General features: G+C 37.6%; 1 protein-coding gene across 2 annotated transcripts in view; it reads right to left on the bottom strand.

Moving 5' to 3' along the window:
• The window catches only part of JAK2 (Janus kinase 2), an 81,145-nt gene that overhangs the window by 43,801 nt on the left and 13,046 nt on the right, over positions 1-24,298 (bottom strand). The window contains exons 2-4 of one of the 2 annotated variants that reach the window (XM_015848915.2): positions 5,468-5,533; positions 1,467-1,995; positions 769-1,021 (exon numbers count right to left, since the gene is read on the bottom strand). In XM_015848915.2, the coding sequence (XP_015704401.1) occupies positions 769-1,021; positions 1,467-1,622 (409 nt within the window). In that variant the 5' untranslated portion in view covers positions 1,623-1,995; positions 5,468-5,533. The remainder of the gene's footprint in view (positions 1-768; positions 1,022-1,466; positions 1,996-5,467; positions 5,534-24,298) is intronic. The other variant, XM_015848916.2, reaches the window with a different exon arrangement.

The following is a 24,298-nucleotide window of genomic DNA, read 5'->3' as shown; positions in this document are numbered from 1 at the left end:
AATTATTATCCCCTCTTTTAAATACATTTGTACTTGAATTGTAGCATTTGGAGATCTAAAAGACAGCCTTGTACCATGGACAGTCCCCAGAAGAGAGAGATACCAAGTACAAGTGCACACATGGATAATAGAGTCCTTTCAGTATCTGGATATGAGATTAATTTTTTTTTTTTCCTTTCCAAACTGCTCACATTCAGAAATTGAAGCTATTGATGCAATGAAAGGAAAAATCCTTGTAGAAAACATGTCTAGATTAATTTACTATAGATCTCAGCACCTACCCATGGTCTGAGTAAATATAACAATTCAAAGATATTAACTAGACATATTCTAAAATTGATTACATACCTACTGACTTTACTTTGTAAATGAGTCAGAAATGAAAAAGCCACAGTCATGCTATACCTAATATCAGTTTCCATGAAAAAAGTAATTCAACCACTTACAGTAAATAATATAAATAAATACAAAAATATGCATTATACATTAATATTACATGCTTGTATTTACATAAATATATAAACACATATTTTACAAATATAAATGAATATAGTAGACATAGCAACCTGATTACAGTTTCAGCTTCACCACCTTTCTGACAGCAAGAGAAGCCTTGCGCTAATCACTGCTGATAATGATTACTTGAAAAACATCACAGATTAGCATTTCTGTTAAAACACCAGTATTATGATAAGCTTTGGTTATTTAAAAGCTCTCTTGCATCAAGTGCAATTACACCATCAAGAAAAACACTGCATGTGTACTTACCACATGCTTTACAGGCAACAGTGCAAATCTCTTCCGCAACATATTCTCCAGCTGGAAACTGAAGATAATCTCCTCCTGTCTTCCCAGGTGAATAATAAAGGTACACTTGAAGCAATGGCTCCGTCTGCTTGGGTGCACTAGTATTCCCAAGGATGTCACCATTCTGGTGGACAGTGGCAGTTGCTGTGCCTTCCATATTTGCCATTGTAAGACAGGCCATCGTTTTCATTTTATTTCTGTTCAGAACATTTGCCTAAAAGAAACATAAAGAGGACTCTTTGAATAACTGCATACTGTCTTACTTGTAATACTCTTATCTAACAATAACTGCATCCTGACACAAGGAACTTAAAACATTACTGAGAATAAGAGAACAGCTTAGAAGGCCTACTGAAAGTTGAGTTTCAGTTCAATTAAAGAATCACAGAATGGCTTTGGCTGGAAGGGTACTCAAACACCATTTCCAAACCCCTTGTCACCATGGGCAGGGTTGCCAGCTACTTGAACAGACTGCCCACGAACCCACCAAGCCCGGCCTTCAATGCCCCCAAGGATGGGGTGTCCACAACTTCTCTGGGCAACCTGCTTCAGTGCCTCAATGCCCTCTAAGTAAAAAATTTCTTCCTAACATTTAACTGAAATCTCCCCTCTTTCAGTTTAAATCCACGCCCCCTTGCCCTAGTCCTGTTGTTTTCTACCTGTGTAAAAAGTTGGTCCTCCTTCTGCTTGTAAGCTCCTTTCAAGTACTGGAAGATTGCAATGAGATCTCCCCAGAGCCTTCTCCTCTCCAAGAGAAACAATTCCAACTCCCTCAACATTTCTTCATAGGAGTGGTGCTTCAGACCTCTGACCATCTTTGTGGGACTTCTCTGGACTTGCTCCAACAGCTCTATATCCTTCTCGACCACGCCTAGGGTCCCAGTACATGGTACTCCAGGGGTTCCTCACCAGAGTAGAGAAGAGGGGGACAATCACTCCCCTCTCTCTGCTGGCCCCCGCTCTTCAGATGCCATCCAGGATACCAATGGCCTTCCAGGCTGTGAGAACACACCACTGGCTCCCATCCAGCTTTTCATCAAACAGAATTTCTAGTCCTTCTCTGGAGAGCTGATAGTAGTAAGGTCTCCCTCTTCTGCCTCTGGATGGTATCCCTCCCTTCTATTGTACCGACTGCACCACTCAGTGTTATCAGCAAACTTGTTGAGCATACATTCATCAATCTCACATCTGTTGATAAAGATGTTGAAGAACACCGGTCTCAAGATGTACCCCTGAGGCATACTGCTTCTGACTGTTCTCCACTTGTATGTAGAGGTACTGACAACTCTTTGGCTATGACCATCCAGCTAAGTCTTCATCCGTCCTTCAAATCCATATTTCTCCAATTCATAGGAAAGGATATGGTGTGGGACCATGTCAAAGGCCTGGGATTACTATCTAGCCCTAATTCTGGAAATTATCAAACACCAGAAGAGGAAAAAACTAAGGTAAAAACTTGGAGTCCCACTACAAGATTTATCTCTACTCACTACATTTTATAACATGTGCTTACTTCTGCATCTGAAACATGCTACTTAAACCTGATGGTCAAAATAATGCTTTTAATGACACTTGTGAATCTTATGATAATCTCAGTTTCAACCCAAAGATTGTGCTGAATATTTACAAAACAACTAGCCAGGTCACAAACTGACACAGAGGAAGAGTAGGAATACTTTCAAGCTGAGTTTTAATCTTCCACACTTAAAACAAAACATGTCCCAACTGAGGTGAGAATCAATGAGTAAGCAGCTGCTATTTGTAGGTATAAAGCAAGGCTGCCCTTCAGACTTAATCAGGTAACTCTTTTTCTTTTGAATGCAAACAAGAAATCTGTAGTGATATAAACGGAAGACAGGAAGACAAGTAACTCAACACACAAGCACAGAAATACTTTAAAATGAAAAAAAAAAAAAGTTAAAAAATAAAAGTGAGATTGACAGAGAATTCTAAAAGGTAGTTAAAGAACGGCTTTGCTCTGTTGACTTCAGTTTTAGTCAGTGAAAGCCATGCTTAAAAAAACAAACAACTCTGGCCATAGTCTGCAAAGCTTGCTATTATGAAGGGTTATAAGGGTTCTTCTGCAAGTAATGCTTCCTATTTTACAAGGATTACAAGGGCTTCTCTGAAATTAATGCCTCTTATTACCTTATGTCAGCCTATGACATCAGAAGCAGATGTTGGTAATACAGAATTTGAACCTTCCCACCAAAATTCTCTTAACATTTAGTACTTAGATGACACATGGCACCAGAGGGGCTGTTTGACATACTTAGATGACACATGGCACCAGAGGGGCTGTTTGACAAAGCAGCGTCTGCCACAGACACATGTATGAAGCAAAGGTGTGCTACTGAATTACTCCATGTGGAAAAAATTGCTCCCTTTGACATTCATTGATGCTTGCTGAATGTTTATGGAGACCAAAGAGTGGATATGAGCACAGTAAAACAGTCGAGTGGTGCATTATAGCAGTGGCAAAGCTGACGTTAAAGACAAGACATGTTTCAGACTGCCATGCAGATCTTTACAATTGGAATTGGAATTCAGGCTCCTGTTTACGACTTCCAAAAATTTATAGCTCATGGTGGTAACTATGTTAAAAAAATAGTGTTTTATAGCTGAGAATATGCTCTGACAAACATGATTTCTGTGCTCTTGGTATTTATTGTAATTTCCATGGAAATAAATAAGAGGCATTATGTTTGCAGAAACCGACATATACTGCTTTACCATAAAATACCTGCTTGGATAATAACCCATGGTTTTGTAATTTTTGCTATTGGTGTTCCACATCATAACATCATGCGGAGCAGAGAAGAACTACATGCCCCAGAGGACCTCACAGTCGGAGAGGGAAACACATAATGGAAGTGATGCTGGCTCTCTCTCTCTCACTGCCTGGCAGCAGGTGTGGGTGTGCTTCCAAGCCATGGCACCTTCAGTTTCAAAGTAGGCTTCTTGGTCTTTGGAAACCTTCTCTTATTTTACTTGATTTACTATCCTCAACTTCAAATAGACTGTATTATATTGTGTTATCTCATATTCCAATATCATAGTTAGTAAAATAAGTTTTCCTCCTTAAACCATTGTCGCTGCTCTGTTTGTTTCCTTGAGCCCAACTCCCACCTCCCTACCCCTTTCCCTTTTCCCTTCCCATTTCTGGGGCCAGGGGGCCCACAGGCCTACTTCCCCCATCACAGACAGATTGATCTAGGTAACTCCATGACACTAACTTCTAATTTTTTTTCCCAAATCTACAAATACTAAGGAAAAGATGCTATGATTTATGTAGGTTTACATTTATATGGGTTAAAGATGACCTGTTCTACTAAAAATAGAAATTAAAAATAGCTATGTCAGCAGGAGAAAGGCTTTACACAACAGGGGAAGAAAGTATTCACTTCATAACCTATGTAGCAGATTAAAATACTCAATTTACATACACAAGAGGACAAAACTATGCTAACTTGATGGTATATAAAAAAAAGAAAGTCAACAAGACAAAGCAGAAAATAAAATACCCATCATGGCATCATCAGTATAAAAATACATCATTTTAATTTCCAAACTGAAGTAACATGGAACCAGTATATCACAGAATCATACACCTACACTTCTAAGTACAAGTGTATTTGGGCTCTGGGCCTCAGTCATATATTGCCACCTTAAAATGAAGGTCTTTCAGCTGCAAAGACCACAGCGAGGCAATTAGTGTTCAATGAAAAGTATAAATACGCAATTCTATTAAGCCATCCAGAAACATGTTCTGCTGAAGAAAAAAAACATTGCATCAAAGATTTATTATACTCAGAATGGGACTCTGTAGGTAAGTTACTCGCAGAACCCACATGGGTATTCGCTGCCCAAACAGATGCAATGTACAAGGCCCATGATATCTGGAAGTTGACATCCAACATGCAACCAGAACTCAGTGAAAGTCAAAAATTACCAGACCACTTATAGACATTTTTGCTATAAGTAACAAAATCTTCAATGAATACATTTTGATTTGGTGATCAAAGCAGCTATCTGTAAGAGATCTGATTCTGGAACTAAGGAACAATAACTTTGATCCAGTAGGGTTATTTTTATATTTTCAGCCTTGATCATATTTCAAGTCTGAATTTTTAAAGGATAAATTATTACTTATGCTGCTCTAAAAACAACCAGCATTTACAATGCAACATGTTTATATGCACTTTTCTATCCCTGGCTGCAATTCCACTGCACCTGAGGATTGATTTTACCTGCCATGCTGTCCTGTGCTGATTTAAAATAATAATATAACTTCAACCAGAAAGGAGAATTAACAGACTGAAAAATCACTGTAGGAAAATACATTAAAATTCAGTGGGCATAAAAACCCCCTCATGATTTAATAGTATTCAGCATTCACAGCCCAGTTCATAATAAAATTGTTTTTCTTCTTACAGACTATTACAGCTATAGTTTGCACTAGCTTTTTTCAATCTAAACTCTTCTCTAGAAAGTAATCACTCTCCTCCTTTCAGCTTTATTTTTTTTTTTTTTTTTGAGAAAGAGCATTATCCCACTACAGGTAAATCACCTGTCGACTACTTTTCATCACTTGAGAAAGCTCTGTATAAAACATACGAATGATGAAACCTTCTAAATGAGCGTATCAAAAGTCACCCACTTGCTGTTGGTATCCACAGGAGGTCAGACAAAGCAGGAACACAGGCAATGGTAGAACATAATGTATCTGCAATAGAAACATACTTAACATTAAAAAAAAGTTTAGGGCCCTGAGAAAATATATCATTACTTAAGAACCCAGGTGTTAAGTTTCAGACAGCGTGATTCATTCCTTTTTCATCTGCTTGAATTCCTACTGTCTTCTTCACAAAGAACTTTTCAAAACCATATTTTTGGTTCTGTTAGACCTTGATCCTCAGTCACAACAAGAAGCCAGCACACTAAATGAACACTTGTTGTTTTTAAGCACTTACTGTGTTTTCTTTTTCTTTTGAAAATACAGAATTGGTTTAAGAAAACTGTTGATGGCATTAGAAGAGAAATGAAAAGAATAAAAGAAAGATACAGCAGATTCACTTCAGGTAGTAACTCTCCATTTTGCTAAAACACTTCAGCGAAAAACCGGTAACACCCTCTCCATACAATTCATGTGTAAGTTAGGGTCAAACGTTTTGCAGCAGGAAGGACAAGGGCATGCCTACTTTCACTCTCTTTGCATACTTCTGTGGTTGCAAGACACAGCATTTGAAAACATTTAAGCAAAACAGTAGGTCTCTCCATTAGTGAAAGAAATGGAAATACCCTGCTGTGATCCTTCAACAAGAAAAGGTTGGAGAGAAACAAAAGCGCATTTTAAGAATGACTAGAAGAGGGAAAAACAAAAAACACCACAATAGTAGGTAGTTGAAAGTGGAAGAAACTCAGAACACTGCAAGGTTTAGATTTGATGACTTTTCAGATAAATCTTCCTGGGCAGAAGGAAAAAGAAGGAAAATAAATTTCTCAGCACCACTTGCTGCTTCTACCAAGTTTACCATCCATGGACCTGAAAAACAGAACCTATCTCACACAGCTGTAGATTCAGCTTCTGCCTCCACGTAAATCAGACTTATGAAAACAGCATTTCTCCCTCTTGTGAATCTGGCTTTAGAGATAAGCAATTACACCTTGTTTGGACAGCTGTGCTTTTTCTATGCACCTCTAAGGGTGCTCCTTAAAATGCTGTCTAGTCAGCCAATTAAGATCTGATATAAAGTCCACTAGAGTTAATTCAAGTTTTCGAGACCTGTGTTAAGGGATGGAGTAAGTTGCTTGGGGACAGAACAGCGTATCATTCACCTTCGGAGCACATGCTTTTTAATCTGATGGCACCAATACCAACAAAGCACAGAACCATATCTCCTGCTCATGCAAGTTGCAGACCTCTGGGCATTGCTGGGTAATTCTAAATTACCTTCTGCTTTAAGACTACCATTTCATGCTTCTTACTCCCAGCCTGGCTTTTGAATGAGGAAAACCACATGAAGATTTACCTGACTGTAATTGGTTGTGGCCCTTCCCCCAAAACTCCAGATCAGCTGCACAACATTTTAAGTTATATGAAGCAAATGGCAATGAACTGATGGTATAAACCACACTGAGATAGTCACACAAGTCACTTCCACTCTGGCTACAGCAGTGCCCATTGGAACAAGGGTTGTAATACTTTGAGTAAGCTCAGTAACATCGCAGCTTGCATTTTAAGTGCAACAATTGGGTAAAGCAACCTAACATGAAGTGTATGCCACTTCACTTAACAAATAGGAAAATGACTGCTTGCTTAAGATAGAACAGCTCACAGCTCTGGACAAAAAGCATGAAACCCATGGAGAAAGACTTAATACTGAATAGGCTCACAGTGGCTACTGTAACATCTCCCTCTTCTAGTCAACCTCTGATCCTCCTGCCTATAGACTTATCTATTTATAGGATCTTCATCAAGGCCTTACAAAATTATTTACTCCATCTACACACTTTTTAGGCTGAGTAAGTCTTGTCTAATACAGCTTGTTCTTTCAGCAGCAAACTTTCAAAGAATGTCACCTATATTACAGTTTGGACTGACCTGACAGTGCACCATCTTGCCAGAAATTCAGCTCTCTCACTTCCTCCAATTTGTTTACATTTACACCAGACCACATTGCTGGCAGTTGCAAGGATTTAAATCCCCAGTTGCAAAACAAAGTCCAGAATCTAATGAATCAGTTAACTATGTCCATCATCTCCCTGCAGCTATTTGTGAAGAACATGGTAAAGACGCAGTGAAGATTCTGCTAGCTAAAACAGGCCCTTCTCAGCAAGCTTTTAGAATTCCCATAATTGCAATTAATGTTTACTGTGTCTGATACTAAGCACCCTGAATACTCAATTTACAAGCAAATGAGGAGAAATATAAGAATAGCATTTTCTGTTATCTGATATAAATAAGGCCCTGAAGACATATCTCCCAACACCTCTATTAGTTTATTGGTAGTAAAGTAGGACACCTTCTTTAAGATTGAAAACAACAAAAACACACACTTTCCACCTTATACACACATCCTTCTTTCAAGAAATTTGAAATAATACTATAAACAGCAATTCAGAACACCTTCTCAAACTGATGGTAAGGAGGCCGTAGCGGGGTAGGTATGAATGCAGAAATGTCTCACAAAGTTCTAGCAAAATTAATAATTCTAAAGACTATTATGGTTCTTGTTACAAGAACACTGAAAGAAGTTGTGCTTATTTTCATACGATGAGAGTAAGATGAAAAGTCTGTCAGTTCCCAACTTCAGACAGCTTTGGGTAGCTTGTTTGCTTATATCCATTAGTTAAACTTGACATTTATACTCAGAATATCTTCACAGTTCAGTTTGGTTATACAGGCAGATGGAACACAAATAAGCCTGTCCACAGCATGCATCCAGCAAGGCCTGTTACACTATCAAAACTTTAAGTCTTAAAAATCTAACAGTATTCATATTCTGCATATAACGTGCAGTAACCTTGATATGATTTGCTTTGTGGACTGCTCTTTTGCTTTGGACAGAAGTACATCTTAAAGGACCCAAGCATACACCATTATTTAACAACTAGTAAAACACATAATCAAAATATTAGTGTATGCAGAGGTACCACTACTCCTTAAGGGATCAACAACAGATTCTTAAATTTTTGCTCAGCCAGAACACAGTAGAACAGTGTCTGGTATTTCACCAAAAAAAAGAAAAATCATTACAACAGATCCCTATCTTTCCAGCACGTATATTCACAAGAAATCAGTCTTCTCACTAACTTTATCAAACTCACGGTACTCGCAACAAAAATGCTTTAACAATCTCGAGAATCTGAGAATCTTCTCCACAGCTTAAACAACAGAAGCCAGTTCAATCAGACAGTTGATCCATACTTTAATTGTATCATATTCTGTACTAAGAGAACTCCGCTGTCCCTCCCCTGTGTAACATGCTCTGACTTCAAAAACAGGTTTCACAAAAATCTGAAAATCTTCCCTTAAGCATATTTAAAGATATACTGTAGAGAAATAATATGCCTTCTGTTCCCACTGTCTCTTGTTCACATGCTCCACTTGTTGCCCTGCTGCAAGCTAGATACATAGACACAAGGAAAACGATGGCTCATACAAGAAACAACTGCAAAAAGTTAGGTAAAATTCCTTTGGAATAATCTATTTAATCAGCTACATACTAATATCATGCAATGATTTTTAATATATCAGGAATTTGAATGCAAATGTTAACAAGCAGATGCAGAAGGAAGATGACATATCAACAACAAAACATGTGGTAAAAAAAAACCTGGAGAAAAAAAAAGATAACATTTGCTTACTGTTTTACTTTGGCAAACCACTGGTTTTTATCAGCAATTCAGCAAGAGTCCATGAACTTTTGCACAAGGAAAGAGTAATGATCCTGGTCTGATCTGCTTGCATGACAGAAGAACTAACTGGACAGAAACTGCTAGCATGAGGCTTTTAATCTGTTCCTCTGATAAGAAACAAAAATTAGGAATCTTAAGTGAACTGAGTGAAGCCATTATTCTAGCTTTTCTCAGGAAGAAAGCAGCCAAGAGATGTTATCAGAGCAGCAGAATGAAAAATACTTTATAGAAGACTGACCATCATAGTAATCTGCCAGGTTGGTGAGCTACCAGACTAAATAAATAAACAAACAAATAATGGGATCAAATCAAAGGTTGTCCACTGACAACAGCTCTGGTTGGGTTCCATCAGAACTCTGGCAAATGCTGGTTTCTATCTGCAAAACATTTGACTTTCACCATGTTGATAAACTTCAGCAAAATACTATTTCATCAGAAAGTTTCCAAGCAATTCAAGTGGTTACCCAACTGTTCTGGCAAAGAACATCTCCCAAGACAGTGACATCTGAGAATCCTTAGTCCATCAGAGCCCACTGTCATCTGCATAGCCTTACATGCACAGAGGATGCAGGAAGGGTAACCACAATAGATCGAAAAGACCTCTCACATGAGGTATGTGGAAAAAAAAACAACATTAATTTCCCTAACACCTATCTCAAATTTCTTATGAATTGAAGCAATGAAGAATAACATCAAAACTAGGACACTATACAGCAGGTCAATCTGTATGTACTTGCTTGAAACTGAAGTGGATTCAGAAGAGATCTCAAGAACATCCTCACTATGAGTTTATTTCTCTAGCTAGCTGCCTGCTAGCTGTGGAGACTAAGTGTATTTCCATACACAATATCATGCTGGTTTTTATGTGTCATATGCAATACTGAAAATGGAATTCCATTTACTAGATCAGGAAGTAAAACAGGGGTTAATTAGTAGAAAACAGATAATCCCAAATTGTTTCTTTAATTTCTTCCAAAAAAGTTAAAAATAAAAAAGAGAATGTTGATGTTCTTGTGTGCTGGGAACAAATTAAATCAAAGCAAAAATATTTCTGAATGTTGCTGACTGGTATTTTCATTCTCCCTGGTGGATTTTGGTTGCAGAAAATGCTGAACCACTTTCCTACACCAAAGTACTGGCTTAAGAGTAAAACAAATACTAATAAATTACCAAGGAATTAAGAAGCATTAAAGGTTACAAAAAAAAAAAAAAAAAAAAATTTTTTAAAACCCATTTCAAAGTGGAAAAATATTCTGATTCACCACTGGAAACAGAAAGCAGTATTTTTCTCTTAAATGGCATTTTTGTCATAAACAATGTTTAGGGGAAAAACCCTCCAGTCCAGTGTATGCAGGTGACATTTATAGCTACATTCGTGAGTTAAAACTAAGCACCGAAAGCACAAAAGTGAAAAGCACAACACAGCAACAAACGACACCTGTCTAACTGCTTGGATTTCTTAAGCAGCACAAGTGTGCAAGTGACCCTGCACTGGTCACATCAGATAGCAGGGAAGTGATACTTTTGAAGAAATCAAGTTAGCCTTTTCAAAAAACAATGCAATTCCCTATGCCACAAGGGATAAGGAAGAAGGATTTGTCAAAACATGATCCAACAACTGTTTCTACAGTTCTGCGTTGCTGAAGAACACCAGTTACAAACCAAATGCCAGTTTAGCAGATGCTGTCAAGAACCAAGCAGGTGACACTAAGCTACTAGAAGCCACATGTATTTCATACAGCAGTCTGAGAATGTACAACAGTGACAGCAGAAAACAACCCCTGTATCCACAAATGAAATAGTCTCAAGGACTGTCCCTCTTCTCAGATCCTCCAAACACCTGTCCTCTCCCTTTGGGAGGCAGAGATTTCTCAACATATGTCTGCTTTCAACAGCTTAACACAGATGAAACAGAACAGTCGTGATCCATCACTTGCTGCAGCTTCTGAAGAGCACCAGAATCTGAACCAAGTTACTTATCCCCTCCAGCAACAGAAGTGCTGTGAAGCTTCAAGTCTATGCAAATGGTGTCTTCTAGGCAAATAACAGCACAAATCATCACACAGTTACAACCTGGTAGCAAACACAACGTTCTCTTCCTTCACAGAAGATAAAGGGTTTCTCACAGCAAACATTTCTGTGAGCAAAATCAGGCAACTCTTTCTAGCTACCATTGAAAACTAGGATAAATTGCCCAGTTTGTAGTTGTTCAGCGAGCTTTTCCAAGAACTGGATATTAAAAAGTTGAAGTCTTTGGGGCATTCCTTTTCAATTCTGTTATCTCCCTTTTCTTGTCCCCTTATCTCACTTCCCCAGTTTGGCAACTTCCCTCCTCAGAAGTTACTACAACTACTGCCTCTGAAGAAACTGTCATACATGTTTACATAGTGTGCAGAAATTCACGCAAGTTGAGAAGCTAGAGTTTTCTTCCTAGAAAGGAGGAGCAGAAGTAACACTGCTAAATTCTTATAGGTTCAGTCGTATAAGTGGGAGGCATGAAGAAGGAGAAAGTAACAAAAGCAAAGATTAAAGGTATCAGAACAAGGCTTTTAGACCCTACTCCCTCACCATGAGTCAAGACACTTTTCTTCTACTGTTTATTCTCCTCTAACACAACCTGAATTTATAAGCATTTAAAAAAAAAAAAAAAAATAGGGGTAGAAAATGAACCAAACATGGACAGATCCTGACTACATTGGAACAGTTTAAGAATTGCTAACCAACATCAAGAATAATTAAAGAGATTTTCAGTCACCATATATGCAGTGAGGAACCACTGCAAAGAATTGTATTGCTACACCTCCTTGCTATACTGCCCAAGACAAATAGGTGCCTGTAGGTTTCAGTAGCCAGGATATCATACCTGAGACTATATTCTTCTGTCACACTTCTAACCCTCTAACTATAGACACTAACAGCATACCTTCACATTTCACCATACAGGATAAGTATTTTCTATCATGGAAAATATCCTCACAACCTTAGTCACCTTTTCTGCCTATAAAAAGAGAAAATAAAAACATATGAACCATGTTTTTCACCAATTATTTTTATGAGACACCCATCCAGCTGTTCTCAATTTTGTGTTTTTTGGTTTCTTTCCTCTTCCAGTTTTCACAACTGGACTAAGCAGTGAATTAAGTTGACTTGGACAAGAACATTGCATAATATGCTGCTTGAAGAACACAACTGACCTCAACTTCTCTAACATTTTTCATTAAAAACTGGGGGAACAAAGGCAGGAAGACAAGTAAAACCAAGATAGTCACCAACAGTGTGAAACAGCTAGGTGAATGAAGTCACCCTGTACTTCTATCCCACGTTTTACAACAGCTGAAGAGCTGAAAACACGCTTTTCACCAAATCAGCACTTTGACAAGGGAACTCTCAGAACGTAAACAGGATAACATTTAAGTCAGAGTGAATCAGCAGTCTCTACAGAAGAGCCAAAAGGTATAGATTCCACTGTCTCCTCATCTTCAGCCCACCCTGCTTTTACAGCTTATCTTAATTGCCTCAGTTTCGAAATTACATTTCAACAGATGAGACCTGATGCAAATTTCATGTACAAATTCCTTAAAGTGTGAGTGGGTGTTGGTTTTTGGTTTTTTTATCTTTTGTTTGGATGTGTTGCTTTTTTCTTTTTTTTAAATAAATGCTTAAAATTATTTAGACAAAACAAAGCTAAGCCTTTACACATCAGCTCCACTAACTTGAATACAGATTTTTTTTTTATTTCAGAAAATTTAGTCCCAATACAATCTATGCAAGATGTTGTACATTTGTATTTAACTTTTCTATAGTACTGCACTAGCAAGTAAAAACCTACTGAAGACAACACCTGTCCTAGAAAACAAAACCAAAAGAAAACCACAGCAACACTTTCCAACTTGTAACCTCCTTGATCCTAGGTGAATTCAACCAGGCTACAAACAGCCATGGAGCACAAACTAGATCACATAAATTAGAGAATTGTGGTCTGGTTACTTAATGTGATAAAGAACACACACAAAAATGACCCTATAAGAAATCTAAGAAGCAATATCATACAAGACAATGCCATAGAAATACTTGAAAAGGACTGATTTTTGTAAATGGCAGTTTAACTAGTGCTAAAACTCCCAAGACCATACCAATACATTCAAAAACTTCTAAAATAGTGACTTAAGAGTTCAACTACTACATACATAAATATGTATGCTATTCTCTTATAGAAGGGTTCCAGCATGTTAAAAACAGTGTTCTTTTTTTTAAACCACATTTATTGCTTTATAATGTTGAATCATTTATGATAACAACGCTGACATCTTGTAATTCAGGAAAATGTACTTGCACGATAGTTTACTTAATGCTTTTTAAATCATCAGTGGCCTGAGCGTCCTCCACTCATTCCCTATCTGAAACACCAGCCAGCTTTTGCAAAGATACAGTGCTACAAGCTTTGCCAAGATCACGTTATCTCTATAAACACAGATTGTCAGGAAAAAAAAAAAGAAGTTAGAAGCCAAAAAAGAAAAAACAAAAACAACCCAGGACTCTGAGAGTAAACAAAGGCTCATCATGAAGTGAGCCACTAGCGAGTATTCCACAAAGATGATGAAAAGGAGCAACTTGTTTGAAAGAAAGGGTAATAACAAATCTAATGAAGACAACCACATTTTACCAATGTAATGTATCAAATACTCCCTGTTCTCTTGTGGAATATAAAAGTAGTAAACTTTTCCATTTGTTCTACAGAAGAAACCAATGCTTACAATATTCATCTGTCTTTTTTTGTTTTGTTTTTTAAACAGAACTTATAGTAAGTTTACTCCAATTTAACTGTTTACTTCTAAAGGAAGAAATAAGTATTTCTGAATAAGATAAACACAGGGAGCTACTTACACAAGTATCTTTGTGTGCTTTCCTCAGCTCTGAAGCTACTGACAGAACTATCATGATTTTTGAATCCTGACAAAAGCATTAAGGAAATAACAGAAAGCAAGAGCATGAGAATCGTGCCCCACTAATTCAAAAACTAATTCAAAATTCAAAAAGCAATAGCGGGCTACCTGACAAATTCACAAAAATAATATAATGAAAAGCAAATAAGGATTCAAATGCAGTAGCTTAAGATTAAAATCATAAGAAGATGTTAGAAATACATTTTCCTCTCTCTTTCAGAAATAAGACTAACTGCTGACAAACAGTCAAGAAAGCTGTAGATTCTTTACTTCTAAAATAGAAGTTGATACAAAGTAGATCTTTGATAAACACATATTACTGGACTGTGTGCAGAAGGAAATCCAAGATATAACCAACGCCGATAACAGAAGATTAGATAAGAAGATAAAGTGTTCTCTTCTGGATTTCAAAATGTGTCTCTATAGATTTTGCTATTATCAGTTCCTTTACAAGAAGACATTACAAAGTAAGAAGAAGCATCTGTAGTGTAAGTATATTTTTATACCAATAAATTGTTTAGGACAAGTTACATTATAAAAATCCCCACTGAACAAATACTAAGCTTCCTAAAAGTCTATCTGGTGACAAAATAAGTAAGTAAATAGTAAAACCTAACAAAGTATCTCAGTACATGTTGAACTCCAACCCTAACCTCAGTTCTTAACACTGGGGGTTCCACTCATGTGTCCGTCATGGATGAGCTCAAACTACTCCAAGGGAACTTCTCTGGGTGTACTCACTCAGTACTGCCAGAGCACGAGTTCCTCCTGCTAAACTCCAATTGCATTCAGAAACCATGCAGGATAAATAACTGCCTAAATAACAGAACAATACATAACTTTCCCTGGACCAGTCTTATATCCATTAATATCTTCTATTTTCTGTGGAACTTTTCAGCATCATACACATACGCAATTGCAGTTCTAACTCAGTTCTGCCAGGCTACAAATTCCAGACTTAGCTGAAAGGGTCAAGGAGGAGCTGCTGCAAGGGAGCAGACATTTATGGACTTCAAGAATCACATCCCAAGGCAAAACAACAACAACAAATAATTAATCTCTGGCTAATGAACAGGTGACAAAAAGTAAGCCATAATCATGACAAAATGATAAACCCTGCTAAGCTTTCCCCAAAAGCCTGCCAAAAGTACTGCAGGCTCACTTTGATAAATTTTTATTGAAATTTTAATTAGATGAACTGGATCTAAATCTAAAAACAAATCACACATTACAGTCAAAGTGATAATGTGTTGGTTTTTGGAAAACTGCATGAAGCAAGACCTGCCTCCAGCTGAAGTCAGGGGGACTAATTGCCAAGAACTCCTGAAGTCAATAGGGAGTTCTACAACCAGCTGTAGTGTCTCTTACCTTTATGCATGCTTTGGACTCCTGAACGTCCACCTTTAACATGCAACAAACTACAAATTACTATAAACACTATTAGTTGCAATATTTGTTAAATGTATATTCTAATCATCAAGCAGACTGCAACTGAAATCCCAAGCAGGAATTAAAATTGTCTGAATGGACCACTTCTGACAAGGCTTTTCAGTTGCTATAAATGGATATTCTGCTATTCTCTCCTACCCTGAAGTGTTTGTCACATCTGGTCACCTACCAATAAATGATCTTTTAAATGGATTTTTTCTCTTTCTTAATTGGCACACAGTAAGGACTTTGACCGCCAGTACATGTAAGAAACACTACACCCACACCTAGTTCCAAACCAAATATCTACATACCCATCTGCCAATTTCATCAAATAATACCTGAATTGAGTTTCATTTTATTAAATCAAAACAAGAAGGTCACAGTGGAATTACATCCCTCTGTCTGGTACACAGATAAATGAAAAAATGTACAAAAAAAAACCCCACAAGATAGGAGAAGCCAAACAATGCCCCTGTTTTGTACATTATTGATAATATGTACGTGGTATTAAATTTATTTAAAAACAAATCCTACAATGCAGTTTTATTGCAGATAAAGAACATGTTTCTGCGAGTCACAAATAGCCACCAGATTGTCTAGAGTTATTAGAGACAATCTTTACCAACTGGCAGGAGCACTTAAGTGCACACAGTTATTCTCATGCTCTTTTCTGAACTCCACTTTGGTACTAGGGCACTTTAAATAAAACACCATCACCCTTCTTATTTCCCAAACTCAGAAGAAATACAGGGAGTGACTATTATTTGCCTAATTTCACACTGTGAGCCACTGATAGATCAGATATAAATACAATTACTGGTTTCACAGTATAGTTAACTGAATGGATTTCTATTGTAAAAAAGGAAATCCCTCACGAATCATTTCAAAGAAGGTGAATAGTTGCAATGAAGCACCAGCTGTTGAAATCCCCAAACTACTTAAAACTGAAGAAAATCCATTAAGTTAAATTCTTAGTGTAATTCTCCTCATACACAGCATCTCAGTTTAAGTTTTCAGTCTTAGTATACAGAAGAAACCCCAAGCAAGGGAATGAGAAACAATTTTACCTGGAACCCACAAAGTTCAATATAAAGTTAATATATGTTAAAAATAAATAAATAAATCCACAAAACTAAACTATGCCAAGAAAAGTAAAGCCTTACAAGTGAAAGACATAGGAAAGAGATAAAGACATAGGAAAGAGATATTTAATGCACCTCAGTGCAAAGAATACAATGATTCCATAAGCTGTTTTCAGAACTTCTGTTCAAATACTTTTTAGAGTTCCAAAAAAGGTGAATTATACAACGCAACACTACATTAACATCTCTATCAAGGGCTGTGGGTGTATTGTCGAGAGCCTAATAAGTGACTAAGATACTCTTCAGACATTCAGCAGAAGCAGGATTCTTAGTGGATCAGAAACACTAAATGCCATCACTATGCAGAATTGCATTAAATAAAACAAAAATCACAAAAATGGCTTCTTGTTATTCTTCCTTCCCCATGTATGACTGATGAATTCCAGAAGAGAAGCTTATCTCCTTCACTAGACAGGTGTATCTGTTTCCTTCAAACAGCTTCCTGTTTCATGTACCACTACTTAAACACTTGACTTCATCAAGCTACCACTACAGTACAAGCAACATACATCACTACAAACTCACATAAGGATAGTATAATCTGGGACAGATCCTGACAGTCACTTCTGACAGGCATGACAGATTAGTTTCTTCTTAAGAAAAGTAGCTCGATTATTCTCATAATTCATATGGGATATTAGTGACCCCTCAAGAAGCAAAGTAAAAAAGAAAGTGGCAGAGCTTAACTGTCTTCCTTTGTGCTTTTGTTGACAGCAAGACAGCATAATGGAAGGATTCATCCTCTGATGAACAATTTCATCTCACCTGATGCAGAATTTTCCTAAAGCCAAATTATCCATTTCTCAGACTATCACCTGCGAAGCAGTACAAGTGCAGCATCTGACTCACACCCAGGAACTTCAGCTTGTGCTGTCTGCTCACTTCCAGAAAAAAAGAGTGTGCAACAAGAAAATGTTGCAAAAAAGAGATGGGCAAAAACGAGAGAATTAGGAGAGCAAGGAAGATCAGATGACAGATTAGAAGACTTAGCAATTACAGCAAGATGCGGAATTTTCTCCTAAAAAAATCTGAGAATCCCTAGCTCTAAGTGCAGATCAGAACACAAGAGTCTGAGCCCGAAGCTCTCAGAATAAAGCAGTTCTTCTGCTTCTCCTATCCCTATATTTCTTACCCAATGAGCTTTTCCAAGAAAGAAAGGCATCTCACACTGCGCTCTCACCTCATCTTCAGCTAGGTAAAGAACCAGGTTCTGAATTTTAATCGGAGTCTACTCAGTCACTCAGTAGTTACCTCGCCTTACTTAAAACTAATTATGTTACAGTGGATTGCTATACAGGCATAACCTTAATACACACAAAGTGAAAACCAGATGATTATCATGCATGAAGAGATGCAAAAACTGGCAAGTTAGAACCTGCTTCACTCCAGAAGGTAGAAGAAAATACAGAGTAATGATTTAATAAGTGTGACCAACAGTCCAGACTCAGATTCCTTTAAAAAATAAAAACAATCAAACAAAAAACCAACAACTATTCCTGAGAAGATACTTTTTCATGGTGATTATTTGCTGTAAGGCTGTAACAAACACTCTAGAGATGACATGCTCCATGACAGGGAAAAAAGTAACAATAATAAGAGCTTTGGTTCGATTGGAAGATGGAAATATCACACTGAGTCACAGGTAGTACAGGAAACAAGAAACCTTGGGAAAGGGTAGGTATCTGCACTAATTCATTTTCTGCACCTCTATATTCTTGTCTTACACAAAAGACTATGTAGGGTTTTACCATGCCTTCCCAGCACAATACGGTCCCAGGCTTACCCAAGTGAACAAGTACTGTTAGATTCCAGTTTCCTCAGATTATCTGAAGCTACTAAGAATCCCCAGACCATTAAAACAAATACTGCAAAAGCACATAATAAAGATTACACTTAATACCCCAGGGTAACAAACCAATGAATTTTCCATTTCCATGGCATCATTTCATTTTATCAGTCATTTCTTCTCGTCTAAACGCAGGGAGTAAATGGAAGACATCTCCACAACAGTTAAGCTAAGTATAACACCACAAGTCCTCTACTGTTGAAATTTGCAGCCATTTTTTGCCTGATGTCAAGATAAATAAAACTTACAAAATCACATTTTAAACAGACAGAAAATGAGAAGCGGTAAGGGAAGAGATTTATGAGAAAAGCAGACTACCAGGGTGGTCCACAGAGAAAGGCATAAGGGAGTCTTTCAGTAGAAGACTTGAACAAGACTAAGCCAACACAGGCTTTGAAATTACTTCTTAAATATTTTTATTGTTTTGTGCAGAGTAAAAGTAACAGTGAAGGTGACTTGCTCCCCAGTAAACTTGAGACAGATTGGCACAAGAAGATATGATATGTATATTCCAAACGAGAGAACAAAATGTTTGGAGAATCAACTACTGACAAAAATTGCTGTCAGAGGGTCAACTGGTCTTACTGAAATAAATCAGAGCAGGCAATATATGCAATAACATACTCCAAAAGAGCAAATCAGCTCTAATCCCGACGGTTCCAACAATAGTTTCTTATCTGCCACTCTCAAACAGATTGATTTATGCTCTGGACAAACAGTCACATGGTACTATGAGTTCTTGCAGGACCTCAGTGCTGATGGTATTCTTAACATATATAGTCAGCAGATCTCAAACAGCTTTTGGAAGCACGTCACTTGCTGGTTTCCTGCCACAGGTCCTCCACTCTCACTCCAACCTCGTTTTTGTTACATGACTCTGGAAGTTTAGGTACCACACAGAAGTTAAAGAGGTCCAAGCATAAAAATCTGGATGTTCAGAAGAACTAAAGGAAACTACCTGATCCTCACTCGCTGATAAATTAACATTAGTATTTCTACATACAGTATGACTCCTCAGCCATGTGGTTCATTTAGGTTTAAGAAAGATTTTATGATAATTGTGAACAAACAACCCTCCCACACTCAATGGTGCACACCTTCTGTCTTCTGCATCCACTGAAGAGACTGACAAAGTTGCATTTGTGGTATGTCTCCTTTCCTGAGTTGCTTTAGACAACATTAGCACAATATAATGATAAATCTGTGGAAAAGCAGATAGAGGTACCAGCTTTCCAAGAAGCTGGAGTTTATTTTAGCCTTTGAAAAAAAAATCAAATGAGAGCTGAGAACTGATGTCTTACACCCAACACCTAAGTACACAGCAAGACTAGTGCAGGGTTTTTAAAAATAATAATAAATAGCTTTCACAGTCAGTAAGTAACACAGCACGAGACAGTTCATTACAAATTATTTTGTGATTATTAACCCTTTTCCCAGACCACCAATGTGATGAACCTGAAATCTAACTTCCCTCCAATCTACTGTATGTGATGTGAAATTCTTAATGATTACTGGATTGATTCAACTGTCTACTGTGCAGATAGAAATGAGCACACTGGTATCAAATAAATTCCTCATTAACACTTACCTGGATGTTGCTCATAGTGGGTAGTAGAAGACTAGTGGCTACTGTAATCGTATCAAACAAAAAACACTGTAGTGGTTCAACAACTAAAGGACAGTTAAACTTCACCACGATGTTCACTCACTCCCCATTGTAAGAAAGATGAGGGAGAAAATCTCATGGGTTGGGATAATTAACAATTTAACTGGCAGAAAATGTTAAGACCATGCAAAAGCAAAAGGAGAAAAAAGGAATACTTGCTACTTTCTATCAGCAAATGACACTTGCTCAGGAAAGTAGGGCCTCAATATGTGCCACAGTTAATTGGGAAGACAAATATTTTGATAAGAAGAGTACCCCCATCTCGCACCTGTACTGACAGGTGACTAGTTTACTGCTAGGCACAACACTACATGGCATTCCATATCTCTTTCATTGGTTTTTATCAGTTGACCTGGCAATATTAACTCCTACCCATCTTGGCCTACTGGTTTTTATGGTGGCTGGAGAGGCAGTCTTGATGCCATGCCAACACTGCTTAATAAAAGTCAAAACACTGGCGTATTTAATACAGCATTGACACTATAAGTGTAGAGAAGAGGCTACTGTTAGAAAAGTTAATACCTCAGCCAGATCCAGCACAATCAGCTTTGGATAAATAATAAATTAGTATTGTGATAGCAAGCATTTCCCTTGGTGTGTCTGAAGCTACTACAAGCACAGACAGTTCAGAATAAATTAATTAGCTCTCATGGCCACACCATTTTCAAACACATGAACTTGGCAGCAAAGACAACAAATGTGGACCACTTTTTTTTTTTTTAAAGTTATAACAGAAAGTGATTTTGTTGCCTGCATTCTGCACTACAGCAATTGCCTATCTGCCTGCTTTCCACTCATTTTGATGGAAGACTAAGAACAGACTTGTTTCTTGTTTCTGAAATTGAACTCCTAGATGTTTGCTCCCTACCAGCTAAGTCCCCTTTTCTTCTTTCAGACCTTCTGACCTCTACAGTTAATGGTGCTACATTTCATTCTACAGTGGAAGAACATCATTACGGATTTCTAGAAGATCTATACTCCATGATAACGAACAAATAATGAAAGAAAAGCTCAATTCTTCACATTCACTACTTACAAAGCAGATGGTTCCATTCGTTTCAGCTATATGAAGTATTAATTCTTTGTTTTTCTAAGGACTGCTATATAGCAGCCATTCTGACATTAGTAAAATTAAGTACTGTATTGAAAAAATCTCTAGAGAATTTGCTACAGCTGCTGAAGCTTTTACAACTTTCCAAAGACAAATTTAAAGCATTTTAAAACAGTTTTGACTGTTTCCACTGTTTAGATTCCATGCTCTCAGTCATTCTTGGTTTTCCAGATAATTCTGCTCTTAACACACCTTTTGCTTACTGACAGAGATGCAGACTGTTCCAGAACTACCTGCAAGACCAAAGGTAGATGCCTTCCCTCAAACAGCCTTCATGTTTTGCATATCATATGATTTCAGACTAGTTTTGTTCAGTTCTCGGTTATAAAACAAATCTGTTACTTGTATTTTTTCATCACCTAAAGAACATGATTTTCAGAGTTAATTCTCAGTACAGTATCTCCAAGCCATGTGCTTTCCTACTCACCCACCAGGATCAGACCTAAGGCTTACAAAGATCTTCATTCCAAAAGCAGTCAAGAATAAATCTCCATGAAAAGGTACGAGAACAAAACAAGCGTGCATTGGTGCTTTACCTTTACACTGTTGCTTTCCACTGTCCATTTAGAATCACAGAGTAGAAGCACAGAATGATTTTGTTTAGAAAAGATTCTTAAGGTCATCAGTCCAACATTTCAACTAACACCACTAAGCCATGCCCCTAAACACCACATCCATGCACCCCTTGCAGTCCTCACATAACGTTGCTTGTCACCTGAGAAAAGCAGCTGACTTCAACTGGAACCTCCTTTCAGATAGCTGTAGTGAGTGGTATCTCCCCTCAGCTTCTTCTTCTCCTGACTAAACAAGCCTACTTTCCTCACCCACTACTCACATCTGTCTTTTTAACACTTCTGTCAGCTTAGCTGCTCTGCTCATACTTGAGCAACTCAGCGTCTTTCTGATAGGAAGGAGACCAAAACTGAACAGAGAAGTCAAGGTGCAGTCACACTAGTGCCTTGTAAAAGAGAACACTCACTTCACTAGTTCTGCTAACCACACTATTTCCAATCCAGCCAGGATGCTGTAGGCCTTTTTGGGCACCTGGGCACATTGCTGGCTCTTGTTCAGTCAGCACCTCTATGTCCTTTCCTGACAGGCAGCTTTCCAGCTAGTCCTCTCAAAGCCTCTACCACTGCATCAGCCTGCTGCAAAACAAGTGCAGCACTCAATGTGTAACCTTGTTGATGGACAAAGCCTACCAGCAAACAAAAAACCAACAAACATGGATACTGACCTACCAGCCTTCTCTACCTAAGCCTCTCGTTAAATTAATTGCCAAAGATCCTTGCAGTACTCAGAACCCCACACTGCAGGGCCCTCCAGGTATAACTGCCGCAGCACGGCATTACGTATTTGTCAGCTCCTTTACATCACAGAATGTATCATGTTCCAAAACTTAGAAGTTTTGGAGAATTCTGAAAAAATAATTTAAAGAATTCCCTCTCTTCTCAATGCCTTCTGCTTCAGTAGCTCATTCTTTCTGTTTTATTAGGCTTCTCTATAGGAATGTTGGTTACACTGGCACTAAACTTCCACAACCCTTTTGATGGCAGCCTTGTCATCCCTTACTCCCATTACTCTACTGCCTACTCCACCTTACCAGCAATTATATGAAACAATAAATATTTGTGCTGGTTTTCTCCTTTATACTCTGCTTTTTTGACTTTCTGAATGACTGACACATTGAAAGAACAATTCCACAACATTATTTACATAAGAAAAACAGTTAGGCGGTCATAGGCCTGAAGCATCAGTGCCTCAGTCCTGGTGAACATATTCTGAGAAACAGCTAAACAGCTGAAATGTCATCACATGTTTCTCTCTTCATAAATCCAAACCTGACCCATACACAGTCTAACAGTCCTCCTTGGATTGCATTTACTTTCAAGTCTGTATTTCTGTACTCTACTGCTGAGGAACCCCTTTACTTACAAGTTAGATGTTCAGTGAGTTGTTCCAATGCAGTGGCATGACTTTGACAAAAGTGATTTAATTATACCTTCCTTTACCACCAAACTACAAATGCATTGTCTATATTGGGAGTACAAAGCCACGAAATACTTCTCAAGCTGAGCCTTCAGTGCACCAGTACTATAATTATATATTGGTAGCTAGATCCTCTTCAACCCTTTCTTCAGTTTTATATTCTTTCCTTCTCTTCAGTACAAGACAATCCACTCTCTGTCCCAAAAAACAATACGAAGTTCTCCACTTGAAATGTCTTTTCTATTGTTTATTTTGGGCGTCCTCCTTTTCTCATTAACCCTCTCTTTTTACCCTCAAAGGGTATTATTCCTTTATTCCTCAAAGGAGCCCATTCTACTCTATGGAAGATTTTTTTCAGCACTCTGCAGAAGAAAAAAAAGAAAAGCCAGTTTTCTCTAGTATTCTGTATCTTTATCATTCCAGAGCACACAAGTTACTTTTGGAGTTGATAGTCATTAATGTCTTCTTGCATAACAGTTTCAGGTCAGTAATTAGAAGTTTTCAGTTGAAAGTATAAAATATTTATTAGACTACTTATGTGTGATCACAGAAATTCAGAAGATTAAAAATAAGTGCAGGCAGGCTGCAGTCAAAAACTGACCTAATAGGAAAATAAACTTACATACACTCTAGGAGTATATTGAGAAAAATATTCCAGAAAAAAAATTTTTTTGCAATTGTTAGGAATAGTGTTGTTAAATTTTCCTGTTACTGCACTACCAATCATTTCTTTCTATCAAACCATTATCTAATTTAAATCAGCATTATTTCTGTTACACCAATTTTAGTGAGCTAAAAAACACACAATTTTTTTCCACCTGCTACTTTCACACTGCAGAACTTAAATGATATGTTACTGTATACCGTGCATTTATTCAAAAAAGAAAAAAAAACCAAAAACCAGACTAATTATCTTAGCTGTCTTGACAGTCACTAGCATTC

Source organism: Coturnix japonica, chromosome Z (assembly GCF_001577835.2).
Source record: "Coturnix japonica isolate 7356 chromosome Z, Coturnix japonica 2.1, whole genome shotgun sequence".
In the NCBI taxonomy this organism is placed as follows: Eukaryota; Metazoa; Chordata; class Aves; order Galliformes; family Phasianidae; genus Coturnix; species Coturnix japonica.
This window is presented reverse-complemented; position numbering and strand designations above follow the sequence as displayed.